Source organism: Rhinatrema bivittatum, chromosome 4, assembly GCF_901001135.1.
Source record: "Rhinatrema bivittatum chromosome 4, aRhiBiv1.1, whole genome shotgun sequence".
Classification (NCBI taxonomy): Eukaryota; Metazoa; Chordata; class Amphibia; order Gymnophiona; family Rhinatrematidae; genus Rhinatrema; species Rhinatrema bivittatum.
In genome coordinates this window covers 164,770,065-164,787,919 of record NC_042618.1, presented here as the reverse complement: position 1 = coordinate 164,787,919, position 17,855 = coordinate 164,770,065, and the positions used below count along the sequence as shown (strand labels likewise).

General features: G+C 49.0%; 1 protein-coding gene across 1 annotated transcript in view; it reads left to right on the top strand.

Moving 5' to 3' along the window:
• Positions 1 to 17,855, top strand: part of DNAH17 (dynein axonemal heavy chain 17) — a 1,486,981-nt gene that overhangs the window by 1,379,764 nt on the left and 89,362 nt on the right. Inside the window, exons 66-67 of the mRNA XM_029599137.1 lie at positions 5,946 to 6,110; positions 7,243 to 7,383. Of these exons, the coding sequence (XP_029454997.1) occupies positions 5,946 to 6,110; positions 7,243 to 7,383 (306 nt within the window). The remainder of the gene's footprint in view (positions 1 to 5,945; positions 6,111 to 7,242; positions 7,384 to 17,855) is intronic.

Here is a 17,855-nt window from a genome sequence, read left to right as displayed (position 1 = left end):
ACATTACAGGAGGACCTTGCAAGACTGGAAGATTGAGCATCCAAATGGCAGATGAAATTTAATGTGGACAAGTGCAAGGTGTTGCATATAGGGAAAAAAGGAAAATTAGTTTCTTACCTGATAATTTTCATTCCTGTAGTACCACGGATCAGTCCAGACACCTGGGTTTTGCCTCCGCACCAGCAGATGGAGACAGAGCAAGATTTTGATTGGCTCAGCCCTAAATATATATATATAGCAGCTTGCCAGCCTCATCCTCTCAGTCTTACGTAATGTCAAAGCAGAATGAACAAACCAAACAGACTATCTAACTAAATCGGCCCTAAAAAACCCAAGGCCAAGTTCAAACCCCCAACTGGAACAAGACTCCCAGAACCAAAGGAGTGAACAATGGAACATAAAACTACGAGCGGACTCTCCGTTACTTCAGAAGATACACGCAAACACACAGACAGACGAACCAAGGGCGGGTCCCTGGGCTGATCCTTGGTACTACAGGAACGAAAATTATCAGGTAAGAAACTAATTTTCCTTTCCCTGTATGTACCTGGATCAGTCCAGACACCTGGGACGTACCAGAGCTAACTTACCTAGGGTGGGGCCCAGAGAGTCCCGCTCGAAGAACTCCCTCACCAAAACCACCCGAAGTTGTAGCCTGAACATCCAAATGATAATGCCTCGCAAAAGTATGCAACGATTTCCAAGTAGCCGCCTGACAAATTTCCTGAGGCGACACTTGTGAGGATTCCGCCCAAGAGGTGGCCTGAGACCGCGTTGAATGAGCCCGAATACCCACAGGGGGAGGTTTCCCCCGTAGTAAGTATGCGGTGCCAATGGCTTCCTTGAGCCACCGAGCGATCGTAGTTTTGGAGGCCGCACTTCCTCTCTTGCGACCCGTACACAAAACAAACAAATGGTCAGAAATGCAAAAGGGATTCGTAACCTCAAGATACCGCAGTAAGGCCCTACGAACATCCAGTCTCTGTAAATCTCGCGCCCTAGGATCCGACCGCTCCCCTTCCGGAAAAGAGGGAAGCTCCTCCGACTGATTCAAGTGAAAAGCTGACACTACCTTAGGTAAAAAGGAAGGGACTGTCCGCAGAGAGACCCCAGAATCCGAGATACGCAAGAACGGCTCCAGACAGGACAAAGCTTGCAATTCCGAAACTCGCCAAGCTGAAGTGATCGCGATGAGGAACACCACTTTTAGAGTAAGATCCTTTAAAGTCGCCCGCTTGAGAGGTTCAAAGGGCGATAAACTTAAGGCCGAAAGCACCCAATTGAGGTTCCAGGACGGACAAGGGTGGTGTACGGGAGGACGTAAATGCTTAGCCCCTCGAAGAAAATGCACGATATCCGGATGTAGAGCCAAAGACACTCCTTGAACCTTTCCTCTAAGACAACCGAGCGCTGCCACCTGGACCCGAAGGGTACTACAAGAAAGTCCTTTCGAGAGACCCACCTGAAGGAAAGCTAGGATTTGAGAAACCGCAGCCTTCATAGGATCCACCCCGTGATCTCTACACCAGTCCTCAAACACCGACCAGACCCACACATAGACCAAGGACGTAGACTGCTTCCTAGACCGTAACAGCGTGGCTATAACCGCATCCGAATATCCTTTCGCCTTCAAGCGTTGCCTCTCAAAAGCCATGCCGCGAGACAAAAGTGATCCGCCGCCTCCAAACAAACGGCACCCTGACGGAGCAGAGCCGGGAAGTCCCAAAACCGAATGGGCGGCTCGACCACTAACAGCAGGAGATCCGCAAACCATGGCCACCGAGGCCATTCCGGTGCTACTAGGATCACGTCCGTGGGATGCAGTTCTACACTTCGAAGCACCTTGCCAATCAGAGGCCATGGAGGGAACACGTACAGTAGCACGTCTGTGGGCCATGGCAGCACCAACGCATCCACCCCCTTCGGCCCCTCTTTCTCTCCGACGGCTGTAAAATCGCAGAGCCTTTGTGTTCTGAAACGTGGCCATCAGATCCATGTGAGGCATGCCCCACCTGCTGCAGATGAGTTGGAAAGCTTCCTCTGCTAGCTCCCATTCCCCGGGATCTAGGTGATGTCAACTGAGGAAGTCCGCCTGAATATTGTCAACCCCAGCGATGTGAGAAGCCGCAATGCTGCTGAGATTCTTCTCTGCCCAGCACATCAAGGGTCACGCTTCCGTCGCCACCAGCTGACTCCGTGTCCCGCCCTGGTGATTGATGTACGCTACCGTAGTTGCATTGTACGACAACACTCTGACCGTCTTCCCCTGAATCAGTGGAAGGAAGGCGTGAAGCGCCAAAGCTACTGCCCTGGTCTCCAAGCGATTTATGGACCTCTGAGACTGCGCTCGGGACCACCTGCCCTGCACCGAATGCCCAAGACAGACCGCTCCCCAGCCGGAAAGACTGGCGTCCGTGGTGACCACCGTCCATTCGGGCATCACTAGAGACACCCCAGACGTCAAGTGATCCGACACGAGCCACCAAGGGAGACTGGCCCTCGCCTGGTCCGTAAGCGGAAGCGGTAGGTGGAATTGTTCCAACACAGGCTTCCAGCGGGACAGTAATGCTGACTGCAACGGTCGTAGATGCGTGAAAGCCCAGGGCCCCAAAGTTATCATGGACGCCATGGATCCCAAGACCTGCAGATAATCCTGCACCCGAGGCATTGATAAGGCAAGAGGCGGCGCACCTGAGACTGCAGCTTGACCACCCTCTCCTGGGTGAGAAACACTTTTCCCTGCTTCGTATCGAATAGCACCCCCAGAAATTCCAAGGACTGAGTAGGGGTCAAGTGACTCTTGGCAAGATTGACCAACCACCCGAGAGAGCGCAAGAGCTGTAGAACCCTGGCGACCACCTTCCGACACAGCAACTCCGACTTCGCCCGAATCAACCAATCGTCCAAGTAGGGATGCACCAGAAACCCTTCTCTCCTGAGTTGAGCCGCCACTACCACCATCACTTTGGTGAACATGCGCGGCGCGGTGGCGAGACCGAACGGAAGAGCTCAGAATTGATAATGCCTGCCCAGGATGCAGAATCTGAGAAACCTCTGATAAGACGGCTGAATTCCTATGTGCAGATAGGCTTCCGTGAGATCCAAGGAGGCCAGAAATTCGCCGGGACGAACCGAGGCAACCACCGACCGGATCGTTTCCATTTTGAATCGTGGAATCCGTAGACACCTGTTGGCCCCCTTTAAGTCCAGGATCGGTCTGAAGGTTCCCTCTTTCTTGGGCACTACGAAGTAAATGGAGTATCGCCCCGTGCATTGCTGTTCGGGAGGCACGGGAGTGATTGCCTCCAAGTCTTCTAGGCGCTGCAGAGTGTCCTGCACTGCCTCGCGCTTCTCTCAATATTCGCAAGGGGAAACGAGAAACTTGTCTGTGGGAATCTGTACAAAATCTAAAGCGTAACCTTGACTTATCACGGTGAGGACCCACTGGTCCGACGTTATCTTGGCCCATTCCTCGACAAAAAACGATAGCCTGGCCCCCACGTTTGGGACCAGGCGAGGAACCTGCCCTGAGGAACAGGCCACACGAGCCTCATTGGGAAGCCTTAGCCCCCGTTCCCGCTGGGGCCCCGCTCTGCCTCCCAAAACGTCTGCCACGAAAGGGCTGCGGCCACGACGACTGCCGCGCCGAGCTTGAACGGTAGGACGTGCCAGACGACCTCGCTGGTCTAGACTTCCTATTCCCTCGAAACCGGTGCTTATTCGAATAGGAACTCCTAGGCCGAGGCCTGTCCTCCGGTAATCGAAAAGCCCTGTTTTCCCGTAGAGATTGCATGAGATCATCCAACTGTTTGCCAAACAACAACTTCCCCTTGAAGGGGAGAGAGCCAAGGTGGGCCTTTGACGAACCATCTGTAGTGAGGGAGTGCAGGTGGCATACTAGGTTACATGGCAGTGTCAGCAAAACTTTTCTCTGTCTCCATCTGCTGGTAGGAGGCAAACCCAGGAGTCTGCACTGATCTGTGGTATTCCAGGAATGAAAATTAGCAGGTAAGAACCAATTTTCCTTTCCTTAACTCCAATGAGGTTTCTCAGTAGCTTTATGTCACATATTTTTCTATCAAGGTTTTGTGGCATTGATTTTTCCTCACCATATCAGAGAAGCAAACCAATGGCTTCAGTTGGTGCTCCTCATGCAAACTGAAAGATGTCCAAAATGGATCAACATAAGGATTGCAATAGATATTTGGCCCTAGATCACGATGTCTTTAGCTGTGCCATCTATGCTAAGATATCATGTAGATCCTCAAGCTGCAAAGACTGAAGCTTGCATCTTCAAATTGATGCCAAAGATTGATGCACCTTCACCAGCACAAATAGTATGAACTTTCAAGAACCCAGGGACCGCACCTTGAGTACCGTGAACAGTTCTGGTTTGTCCATCTCAAAAAATATATAGTGGGACTAGAAAAGGTATGGAGAAGGGCAACCAAAATGATAAAGTGGATGTAACAACTCCCCTGTCAGAATAGGCTAAACAGGTTAGGGCTCTTCAACCTGGAGAAGAGACGACTGAGATGATAGAAGTCTATAAAATTATGAGTGGGGTGGAATGGGTAAATAAGAAACAGTTATTTACCCTTTCTAATAAAACTGGGACTAGGAGACATTTCATGATGCTACTAGCTAGCACTTATAAACAAAATGGCTAAAGTATTTTTTCACTCCATGCACAAGTAAATTGTGAAATTTAACATAATATAGTAACATAGTGATGCTGGCAGATAAAGACCAAATGGTCCATCTAGTCTGCCCAGCAATTTACTAATGGTAGTAACTGCCATTCCATGCAAGGTACCCTATGCAGTCTCTTACGGATAGTAACTGCCAGAGGATGTGGTGCCAAGGATTTGTTACCAAAGGATATAGTGAAAGCAGTTAGCATAGTTTGGTTTAAAAATGGCCTAGGCAAGTTCCTGGAGGAAAAGTCCATAAACCAATATTAGCCATGTAAACTTAGTAAAGCCACTGGTTATGAGTGAAAGAATTGGATCCATTCTCTGGGATCCTGCCAGGTACTTGCGACTTGAATTGACCACAGTCTGAGACCGGATGCTGGGACTGATGAATCTTTGGTCTTGCCCCTTATGGCATGTAAATTATGTTCTGCTCCTTTGGAGCTTTCAAATCGTTCAGAACTAGGGCTGGGAAATAGCATCAGGGGCCTAAATTCACAACTACCTGGAGATTTTCCTTCTATTTTATATACTCTCCCAACTACTTTAGTCCAGTCAGTGCAGTGAAAATCCTTTGCTGGGGTCATGCAGTGGGGCTCTTTACAAAACCTGCCATTTGGGCAAGACATGCCAAGTAAAATCAAAGGGTAAGCTCTCTGGAACGGGCAATTGCAGCCATTAGAAATGCACAGCACCAAAGTATGTACTGTTTGGCTGTAAGTGCCCGCCCTAGAGATCTTATACTTTGATTTAACATGGCATACCATGCCCAAATGGCCTTGAATGTGAAATTGTGCCAAAATCAGGATGCCCAGTGCCAGTTTTGCATGCAAGGTCATTTTGTTCACACTCCTTCCAACTTCAAGCACTTATCTCTTTACTCCTGTTTTAAAGCACATTTTAAAGCACTTTCTGCCTTAGTATGGAGTTTTTAGGTTAAGTCACATTTTAGCACATTTTTCATTTAGTGCGCTTTTTTAACTCCTGCTCATTTTGCATCCCATTAGCTTAACTCATCCCACTCAGATCCACATTTTTAACACGTGTGTTAAGCAAAACCCGTGCTAAGATTTAACTCCAGTTTAATGTGGGTTTTATAACAGCGGTCTCACTATGAGCTTATATGATTCGTGATTCCATTGTGCTGATATTCAAGAACATTTAGCAATTGCTCAGTTTTATATAGTGCCTCCCAAAGAATACGTGCTAAGTCATTTCACTTTTTCATTTGTCTGGGAAATGATGCTGCAGGCTAATCTCACTAAACAACAGAATGAGTTTAAGATTGTCTTGAAAGAACTAGAAGACTCGCTATTGGCCCGACTCTCTGCAGCATCAGGAAACTTTCTAGGAGACACAGCACTGGTGGAGAACCTGGAGACAACCAAACAGACAGCCTTAGAAATTGAGGAAAAAGTAAGAAATATTTTAGTAACGAGTTGTTCTATCTGTCTGTATTCTTCCAGTGCCTCACTTCTTCCTATACAAATCCATAGAGCGCTTTGTTCCCACTTACACACATACCCTTAATAAATAAATAAATAGTAAATAATAAAACACACTGAATTGTAGAATGTGTCAGCAAATAAGGACTCTATAGCCCATCTAGTCTGCCCAATTTCTATAGCTTAATTTGTAGACAAATAGGAAGTAGAACTGTGGAGTGGGGGAAAGGAGAAAGAATGAGGCCTTGGCCTAGTGTGATCTGTGCAAGGGTCAGGGCCAGGAACTCTCTCCTCCTTACCCTGTTGATCCTCCCTCCCCATCCATCACCAGTGTTCAACCTCCAGCTGTTCTATGCCCACCAGAACTGATTTACACCATTGGCACTGCTTCACCGACTCAGATCCAAGAAAAAAGGCAGCAGAACACTGTTCTAGGTCATTCCACCAGAAATTTAAGCCCTAAGTAACAGACACAAAAGGAGTAAAGAATTAACACTATTTTGAAACTTGTGAGCAATAGCATAGTAGCAGGATTGAGGCCTTGATGACTGGCATTACTGATCACAAGTTTCAAACTTGTGCTAATTCAACCCCTTTTTGTGTCTTTTATGTGCTGCAGTGTCTGCTTCAGGATCACACTTCCCCTCCTGTACCCTGAAGAACAGGAGGGGAGGGGGCAAAACTTCTGCTGCTGCTCATCCCCCTCTTTCCTGTAGGGTGCCTAAAGGGAAGGGACTGGAACAGAACATTCCTGCTCCTCTTTTTGTCTGCACCACCTTCCCAGGAAGCCATCCCATGTATCTGTAAATTGTTGTGATCTTTACATGGAACGACGGTATATAAAATGTCAAAATAAATAAATATCTACCACTCTTTTTGTGAAGAAATATTTTCTGATGTTTCTTCTGAGTTAACCTCTTTAAAACCTGAGACTTTCTCACTCCCATCTATAGAAAACCTTATAGTGCCTCCATCTTTTCTCCTGTCTATAACTACTTCTTGCACACAGTTTCTTTCCATGGAAAGAGTTTTAATGTAGATGAGAAAGTGGATATGAATGCACTTTTATTACAGTAATACATTAATGAAAATATTTATTTTAGGTGAAAGAAGCTAAACTTACAGAAGTTAAAATAAATGAGGCCAGAGAGAATTACAGAGCAACTGCTGTGAGAGCATCCTTGTTATATTTTATACTTAATGATCTCAACAAAATCAACCCCATATACCAGTTCTCACTAAAGGTAATGTAAAAAAATCCATTTATGTATTCTTTGAGCATTCACTCTCCCCCTTCTCAGACATACAAGGGTCAGCATAGGTGCCCTTGTTGTCCAAGGACCACAGAGAAAGTACCCAATGAGACTGATTCTCTCAGCATCACACTAATGCCAAGAGAATCATTTTTCCTCTTCCTACTACTACTACTAAACATTATTTATATAGTGCTATTAGATGTACACAATGCTGTACCAATACACATAAATAACAGTGCCTTCCCAGTAGAGCTTAAGTCTATTCAAGATAGACAAACAGGACAAGTAAGATGTTACGCCCCTCACTTCTGATCCAAAGTGACTCTGACATAGCCTCCGGCAGCATGTTAATCCAAGGACCCCAGATAGAACTTCCTCCATCTCTGGACTGCCTTTATAGGTCCCCTTGCCGGGACTTCCTGTGGTGCTGGCTGTTGATGTCACATCCTCCAGGAGTATATAAGGAATTATATTGCAACCAGCCAGCACCCCAGCCATAGGTTTCTGGGTGCCCTTGTGATCTACTGTGTGATGCTATCATTGTTCTGTGGTTCTTGTTCCTCTGTGCTCTGTTGTCCAATTCCTTGCCCATCTGCTCTTGTTCTAGTTCCTGCTTGTTCCTTTCCTTGCTTGTCCTGATGGTCCTGTCTGTTTTGTTTGTCTTGGACTGACTTCCTGGATCCTAACCCTGGCCTGGCTTCTGTCCTTCTGTTGTTTGCTGCCTGCCCTGACCTCTGGCTTGTTACCTGTTCTGTTCTCTGCTGCCTGCCTTGACCCATGCTTGCCTGGACTCTTCTTTTGGATTGCCCTGGGGACCCACCTAAATCCTGCCAGCTCCTGGAACCCAAGGGCTGAACCTGTGGGGAATGGGGCTGGTATAGGCAAAGCTCCAGTTGGTCCTGCTACAGGGTTTCTCCGCTAACTGATGGGGTGGGCTTAATGGGCTTGCTTACTAGGCAGTGTCAACCACCCCTCTGCATTAGGGGGTCCACTTCAACAGGTGTTTCAGTTTGCTGAGGTCATGGACCTGGTGGTTCTGTCTGCCATGCAGGCTATCCCTGGTATGGCCCAACGAATTCTGCAGCAGCAAGAGGTCCCCAATCAGGCAACTGGAGTACTGGACCAGCTGGTCAGCCAGTTAGACTCCCTGCCTCCCTTGCAGCCCACTCCACCTCTTATGGTGCCTCCACCTATAGTGCCACCTGTACCTAGGCCAGTTCCACAGCTTCTTCCACTTCCACGGAAAGCTCTCCGCTGGAGCTTCCTCAATCAATGCTGGAAGCACTTCAACCTCCAAGCTGTTCTCTTCCCTACAGACAAGACCAAGGTCACCTTTATCCTAACTCAGCTCAGTGGTGCCATTCTAAGAACATAAGAACATGCCGTACTGGGTCAGACCAAGGGTTCATCAAGCCCAGCATCCTGTTTCCAACAGTGGCCAATCCAGGCCATAAGAACCTGGCAAGTACCCAAAAACTAAGTCTATTCCATGCTACTGTTGCTAGTAATAGCAGTGGCTATTTTCTAAGTCAACTTAATTAATAGCAGGTAATGGACTTCTTCTCCAAGAACGCATCCAATCCTTTTTTAAACACATCTACACTAGCTACATTAACCACATCCTCTGGCAACAAATTCCAGAGTTTAATTGGGCGTTGAGTGAAAAAGAACTTTCTCCGATTAGTTTTAAATGTGCCACATGCTAACTTCATGGAGTGCCCCCTAGTCGTTCTATTATCCGAAAGAGTAAATAACCGATTCACATTTACCCGTTCAGACCTCTCATGATTTTAAACACCTCTATCATATCCCCCCTCAGCCGTCTCTTCTCCAAGCTGAAAAGTCCTAACCTCTTTAGTCTTTCCTCATAGGGGAGCTGTTCCATTCCCTTTATCATTTTGGTCACCCTTCTCTGTACCTTCTCCATCGCAACTATATTCTGGCTTGGGCTTCCCCACTCTGGGAGAGAGATGACCTGCTCCTCTCTAACTTAGGTCACTTTTTTGCTGAATTCTGCCTGATCTTTGACCAGCCCGGTTGATCCTTGTTGGCAGCATCTGCGCTGTTACAGATTTGGCAAGGCTCCAGCTGGGTAGGGGAGTATACCATCTACTTCTGGTCTTTGGCTTCGGAGATCGAATGGAGGGAGGACAGCCTGACAACTGTCTTTTGTCAAGGTTTCTCTGAGGCTATTAAAGATGAACCGGCAGGCCAAGACATAACTTTCTGAACATACCCAGATCAGTCCAGACCAGTGGGTTGTGCATTCCTACCAGCAGATGGAGTCAGAGAACAAAAACTTTGGGCACTGCTACATAACCAAGAGTGCCACCCGCAGTCCCTCAGTATTTCTCTGACTCCAGCAGATGGTAGAGGTGCACTCCTGCAGTCTGTTAGTTAGTAAAAAAAAAAAAAAAAAGAGAGACAGCTAGTTAGTAGTTACTGACTTTGCTTCCTGAGGTGTTAGGCACCTTCGTGGGCCATCCCTCAGTAGAAGCCGGGTGTCCGGGGGGTTGGACACTCCTGCCTGAGCTTCACCCGCAATGGTCCAGTGGGTTCGATATCCATGGGCTCCTGGTTCCCTCAACCACTGAAGAGGCTCCCTTTCCTCTGGTTCTCCTCAGATTCCTTGGATAGCTGAGTAAAGTTTAAAAAAAAAAAAAAAAAATATATATATATATATATATATATATAAAATATAAAGTATAAAGGAAGTAAGATCTTCTCAAGGTAAGAGGAGTCTGATTTGGGGACGGACCAGGCCGTTTTTTTCCGGCACTCCAGTTGTCGACATCCCGGGGCTCCGGGTAGCTCGGCGGGGGGGGGGGGGGGGGGGGGGGCCTTCATGCGCGCAAGGTAGGCTGCATTTTCCTGCTCGCAACTCTCATCAGCGGGCCATTGTGAGGGCATTTTCGCGCCTGCAAGGAATTGTTTATTTTTGGCTCCATCTGCCGCACGGAGGCTCCTCGACCGGAAATTTCCCCCTTTGACGACGACCGCATGGCTGTGTGGGCCAGCTCATAGCGCCCTGAGTAAAAATGTGTGTGTGTGGGTGAGAATGGAAGCTTGAATATGTGGGTGAATGGGAGCTCGAATGTGTGTATGTGTGGTTGAGAATGGGAGCCTGGGTTTGTGGGTGGGTGAAAATGGGAGCTTGAATGTGTGTATATATGGGTGAGAATGAGAGCCTGGGTTTGTGTGGGTGGGTGAGAATGGAAGCTTGAATATGTGGATAAGAATGGGTGCTTGAATGTGTGTATGTGTGGGTGAGAATAGGACCTTAAATGTGTATATGTATGGATGAGAATGGGAGCTTGAATATGTGTGGGTGAGACTGGGAGCATGGGTTTGTGGGTGAGAATGGGAGTCTGGGTTTATGTGTGTGGGTGAGAATGGGTGCCTGGATGTGCGTCTGTGTGTGCATAAGAATATAAGCCTGGGGAAGGGTGAGAAAGTGAGAACTTGTATGTGTGTCTGCAGAGAATGTGAGCTTGGGGGGGGGAGGGAGAGCAAGTGAGAGTGACAGCTTGAGTGTGTGAGAGGGAGTCTGTGAGAGAAAGCGTGTGTGTGTGTGTGGAAGGGAAGAAGACAGTAATAGAAGAAAGACACTGAAAAGGAATTAGGAAATGAGCTATAAGGGAAAAAATGGGAAAAAAAGACTGGGACCAACTGATTAGAAAAATACAAAGATCAGACAACAAAGGTAAAAATATATATCTATATTTTGAGATGTTAGCAAAAAAAGATGTCTGGGGGGGATTCCATCCCCCCAGACCTGAGACAGGAACCCTGCCTTCCAACTTTTAGAAAAAGACTAAAGACCTGGTTATTTATGAAAGCCTTTCCAGACAACAATCAAACCCAAAATCAATATAATTAACTCAGAACACCCTTCAGGATAATCAACAGTTTTGACAATCCCATCAATTGTACAATCCCTTTTAAACTGGCAGGCTTTCCCAGTTATTCTCCACTGTTAAATTACTATCTCCTTTTCTTCTGTTCCAAGTTGTAATATGTCCCTGTTTTATTGTAACTGCAATTTTTCCCTTCTTTTAGCACTTGTTAATGTTTTTTATCACTTTATTGTTGTTCACTCCTTGTTATTTGTAAACCGGCATGATGCGATTCCCTTCGCGAATGCCGGTATAGAAAAAACTCAAATAAATAAATAAATAAATAAATAAAATGCCGACATGCAGTGCGGCAACACAGGCCCTGGATTCTTTTTCCCTCTGTGCGGCCTTTACTTTGGGGCAGGAGGGAACATCTTTGGGGGAGAGGCCTGACAGGCAAGGGCTTTGTTCCTCAGGGCCAATGCCTCCCTCAGCAGAAGAGGAGGAGGGCTCATGGCGAAGGTCACGGGAGGAGGATGCCCCTCCCATTCTATCCCCTGTAGAGCAGGTTTGCTCCTGTAGGGATGACTCTGTGCTACCGGACCCCCCAACTGAGGGGGTGACGACTTGGGGGAGTTCTGTCCAGAGTTTGTGCTGCTGCTGCACCAGGTGTTCCTGCTGCACCAGGTGTTCCTGGCTAGGAAACAGGTGATACTGAAGAGAGCAGCATGGCCGGATGTTCTGTCGGAGCCTCCACCCAAGGGGGTATCCACAGGGCCCCCGGTCCTTCAGCAACCTTCAGGGGTTTGGCAGGGGGCCCGAGTTGAGGATAGGCTGCCGGCCCCGCTCGGGGATACCACGGTATCCAGAGTAGATAAGGATCTGGGACTCAACCATGATATGGGTGATGGGAACCAGGACGACCTGGACCCAGATTAACTGCCACCCTCGGAGGGCGATGATCCCAGTGTGGGGCACTTGTTTAAGCATGAGGAGCTTTAGCCTCTCATCCCCCAGATCTTGGAGGTCCTGGGGATCAAGGTGTCGCAGGAAGAGTCAGTCAGCGAAGGTGTTAACCCGGTCCTGGATGGGATTCGGGGACTGACAACTTCCTTCCCGTTGCCAAAGAAGGTCCGCAAGCTGGTGACCCGGGAGTGGGACTCACCAGATGTGGGTTTGAAAGTGGGTAGAGCAATGGCGAAACTTTACCCCCTATCGCAAGATGTTTTGGATCTCCTGAAGGTACCGAAGGTGGACGTGGTGGTGTCTGCTGTGACAAAGAAGACCACCATTCCCATGGCCGGGCTGCTGCGCTGCAGGACATACAGGACCGGAAGCTGGAGATTCAGCTTAAGCGAGTCTTTGAGGTCTCCGCGCTGAGTCTCCGGGCGGCTATTTGTGCCAGCCTCATGGAGAGAGCCTGCCTTTGTTGGATCCAGGAGATGTCCACGGCTCCGAGTGCTGACGGTGGTGGGCCCTTGCAGGCCACGCGATTGGAGGCAGGTGTTGCCTATGTCGCAGATGCTTTGTATGATTTGGTTCAGATCTCAGCGTGTAGTATGGAATCCGCTGTCACGGCTTGTAGACTCCTCTGGTTGCGGAATTGGTCAGCAGATTTGTCTTCCAAGTCTCAGCTCTGTAACCTCCCCTTTAAGGGCATGCTTCTCTTCGGGGAGGACCTGGACCAATTGGTAAAATTACTTGGGGAGTCCAAGGGCAGCCGGCTTCCGGAGGATAGGAAACCTTCAGGGAAGGTTTTTCCCCCTCGAGCTCATTTTCGGGACTCTCGCAGATTTCGCATTGGTAGGTCTTCAGCTCCTTCAGGGTCCAGGCTGGCCCCAGGGCGTCAGCAGTCCTTTTGTGGAGGTCGTCACCCAGGCAGAGAGTCCACGGGACAGGGTGCTGGATGTGGAAAACCCTCCCAATGAAGCCAGGGCACCCCATTCCATCGTAGAAGCTGTCTGAGGCAGATTGTCAAGCTTTTATGCGGAGTGGGCAAGGATTACCTCGGACCGCTGGGTCTTGGAAGTGGTCCGGGACAGTTACGCTCTCGAGTTTTCGCGCCCAGTGTGGGAGGCCTTTGTGGAGTCTTGCGTAGCTTCGCGGGCCAAATGCAAGGTAGTGCAGGGACCCTACAATGGCTTCTCGACCGCAGGGCCATTGTTCCAGTTCCCCTAGCGGATCAGGGCAAGGGATAGTATTCGGTGTACTTTGTGGTTCCCAAGAAAGAGGGCACCTTTTGTCCCATTCTGGATTTGCAGAAGGCGAATTGGTGTCTGCGAGTCCCCTGTTTTCGCATGGAGACCTTGAGGACAGTGATGGCCGCTGTCCACAAAGGGGAGTTTCACTGAGGCATATCTGTACATCCCGATCCGCCAGGATCACCTGCGGTATCTCTGGTTCAAGGTGCTGGGACAGCATTTCCAGTTTCAAGCTCTTCCTTTCGGCCTGGCAACGGCTCCTCGTACCTTCACCAAGGTCATGGTGGTCATGGCGGCATTCCTGCGCAAGGAGGGAGTCCTAGTTCACCCATATCTAGACAACTGGTTGATTCAAGCGAAGTCACTGGAGGACTGTGAGAGATTGGTCCAGAGGGTGATGCTCACCTTGCAGTCGCTCGGCTGGGTCATAAATGTCCATAAAAGTCACTTGGAGCCCACTCAGTCGCTGGATTACTTGGGAGCGCTTTTCGATACCTCCCAAGGCAAAGTTTTTCTAGCATCGGACTGTGTGACGAGGTTGCAAGATCAGGTCATGGCCCTCCTTCAGAGGAAGGATCCAACGGTTTGGTATTACTTACAAGTCCTGGGATCCATGGCCTCCACCTTGGATTTGGTCCCATGGGTGGCTCATTTGCGGCCATTGCAGCGTGCACTGTTGTCGAGGTGGAGCCCAGTGTCGGAACAGTTCCATGTACCGTTGCCTCTGCTTCCAGAGTCCAGTATCAGTCTGTCGTGGTGGCTTTTGCGCAGCAACCGGGAACAGGGAGTGGATTTGGATCTGCCGAATTGGGTGGTTATCTCCACAGATGCCAGTCTGTCAGTCTGGGGAACAGTTTGCCTAAACAAATCCGCTCAAGGTCTTTGGTCCCCAACGGAAAGATCTTGGTGCATCAAATGCCTCGAGACAAGGATTTTCCGATTTGGCCCTGCAAGCATTTCTGCCCCTAGTCAAGAACAGAATGCTTCGAGTGTTCTCAGACAACGCGACGACGGTAGCTTACATCAACCGGCAAGATGGGACAAGGAGAGGAGTCTCGTGGTGGCACTCGAAGCAAGGCTTTTGTTCGCTTGGACGGAGTGCCATCTCAAAGAAATTGCCGCAGGGGTGGAAAATGTTCAGGTGGACTTCCTCAGAAGGCAACAGCTCATTCCGGGGGAGTGGGAGCTAGCTCCTGAAGCTTGGAACCTCATTTGCGCCAGGTGGGACGTACCTCAGTTGGACCTGATGGCAACTCGGGCCAATGCGAAGACAGAACGCTTTTTTAGTCATCGTCGAGAGGTGGGCTTGGTAGGATTAGATGCCCTAGTGTGTCCTTGGCCCATGGGAATTCTCTCTATGCCTTCCCCCACCTTGGCCTCTCATCGGTTGGCTTCTCCGACACATAGAGAGACATCCAGGCAGTGAGGGCTGGTGGCTTTGGAGTGACTGCATCGTCCATGGTTCGTGGACCTGGTTCGAATAACACTGAAAGGTCCCCTGCAGCTGGTTCATCTCCCGCGCCTGCTCCATCAGGGGCCCATATTTTCGGATCGGGAGGATCACTTTTCTCTTGCGGCTTGGCATTTGAGAGGCGACGATTGCGATTGAGGGAATATTCAGAGCAGGTCATTTCCACTCTTCTTCAGGCGCGTCGACCGGCTACTTCTATGGCCTATGTTAGGGTCTGGAAGCTGTTTGAGGCATGGTGCCTCCAGCGCTCCTTGGATCCATCGTCAACGGAGGTTCCCCAGGTGTTGGATTTCCTTCAACAGGGGTTGGCTAAGGGTTTGGTTTTCAATTCCTTTCAGGTCCAGGTAGCGGCCTTAGATGCCTTAAGGGGCAGGTTTCACGGTCTATCGCTGGCGGTTCACCCAGATATTTCATGGTTCCTCAAGGGAGTCAACATTTATGCCCTCCCGTCCACCCGTTATGTCCGGATTGGAACTTGAACCTGATGCTTCGTGGGCTTTGCGGAGCCCCCTTTGAGCCTTTACGCAGGGCTCTGATTAAGGATTTGACCTTGAAGACCATTTTCATGGTAGCCATTTGTTCTGAGCGACGGATTTCAGAGTTGCAGGCTTTGTCGTGTCGGGATCCTTTTCTTAGGATTTACGATGATAGAGTTTTGCTGTGCACGGTTCCTTCTTTCGTTCCCAAGGTGGTGTCTGTCTTTCATGTCAATCAGGCAGTGGATCTGCCAGGATTCCCGCAATGGTCCCGAGATTCCCCTCAGGAGAAGGAGCTTCATCTTTTGGATGTGTGTCACGTTCTTTTGCGCTATTTGGAGGTTACCAATGACTTCCGGCGGTCAGATCATCTGTTTGTCTTGTTCGGTGGACCTAAGAAAGTGACAAGGCTTCTAAGGCGAAGATTTTGCGCTGGATTAAGGAGGCTATCTGCTCGGCCTACGTTGCCCGAGGGCATCAGGTCCCCTTGGGTCTGAGAGCTCATTCCACTAGGGCCCAGGCTACCTCCTGGGCTGAGTGTCAGCTTCTGTCGCCACAGGAAACCCTCAGAGCGGCGGTTTGGTCCTCGCTTCACACTTTCACCAAGCATTATTGATTGGATGTTAGGGCGCAAGATGAATCATCCTTTGGTGAGAGTGTTCTGCGCATGAGTCTTTTGGGTTCCCGCCCAGTGTAGGGTGACTTGGGTATATCCCACTGGTCTGGACTGATCTGGGTATGTTCAGGAAAGGAAAATTGGTTCTTACCTGCTAATTTTCATTCCTATAATACCACAGATCAGTCTAGAGGCCCACCCCCATTTCAGATTCTGAAAGACTGCCTTGAGAGGTGATGCTTTACTGAAGAAAGAAATTTGTTTTCCTATTGCAGATGCTCTTGAAGGAGCAGTTTCCGAGGTGGTCTAGTGGTTTTTTGTTTTCTCCGTTATGGGTGAGGGGTTGGCTGTTGTGTTTTTGGGTTCCAACCCCCTTCGCCCTTTAGTAAGGTTAGTTGTTTGGGTTTGGGTGCAGGCCAATACTGAGGGACTGCAGGTGGCACTCTCAGTTATGTAGCAGTGCCCAAAGTTTTTGTTCTCTGACTCCATCTGCTGGTAGGAATGCACAACCCACAGGTCTGAACTGATCTGTGGTATTACAGGAACGAAAATTAGGTAAGAACCAATTTTCCTTTCTACTCTCGAGGCTCTCAACAGCCTGGTGACCCAGCTGGACATAAGGTTCAGAGAAACAGCAAGGGTGAGGAGTTCGGTTCGCCAGACCACATCGCAGATCTCCAACCTCCCTGCATTCTCCAGCTTCCCCAGGGAAGCTGTGGCTACCATATCTACAAAGGAGCCCTTGCAGATCAACAGGTGCCGGTTGTCACCTGAAGAGGAGGAGGAAACGTCTTGACCTATGCCTCTACTGTGGAGCCTTGGGGCACTTCGCTTCTTGCTACATGCACAAAGTCGAGAAATGCCAGAATCTAGGGTTGGTAGGGGAAGCCACCCTCTGTTGTTCTAGCTCATCCCCTCAGATGCTAGTCCCCATTTCCCTTGCATGGGAAGGATCCTGTATCCAACTGCAATCCTTTCTGGATACCAGCACAGTTGAGAACTTCATTGCCGAGAACATCGTATGCCTTCACCAGATCCCAATGGATACTCTTGTTAAATCGCTTACAGTGTCCTCTGTCACGGGAACAGTCCTATCCACCAGTCATGACCTGCTCTATGGCAGCCCTAAAAATGCAGACTAGCATGATTCACCATGAGCAAATCTTCTTTTATGTCCGCCCAGATGCACTTTACCAGGTTATTTTGGGTCTACCTTGGATAAAGCAGCATCAACCAGTCATTGATCGGGGCACCTTCTAGATATCCCAATGGGGTGTCTCCTGCTGGACCCACTGTCTCATACCAGTTTGGCTGAAGCAACTCTTAAGCCTCTGTTCCAGACACCCAGACTACCGGGCCCTTCCAGGATATCTTTTCGAAAAAAACACACTGATACGTTACCGCCACACTGAATTTAAGATTGTCCTATAGACCTGCTTCCTGGTAAATTACCACCCAGAAGTTGAGTTTATCTGCTGTTGGTACCCAAAACGGAAGCCATGTCTAAGTATATTCAAGAGAACCTGGACAGAGGAATTATCCACCCCTCCTCTTCCCCTGCTAAGACTGGATTCTTTATCATTGGCAAAAAAGATGGGTCCCTGCATCTTTGTATAGACTACCATGGCCTCCATGCCATTACAAGGAAAAACCGCTGCCCGCTCCCCTTGATTGCAGAACCTTTTGACCGCCTGCGGGGTGCACAAGTCTTTACCAAGTTGGATCTCAGGGGAGCTTACAAACTGATCTGGATTCGAGAAGGGAAGATCACATTTAATACCCACAACGGGCATTACAAATACCTGGTGATGCCCTTCAGCTTGGCTAAGCCCCACGGTATTCCAATCAATAGTCAACGAA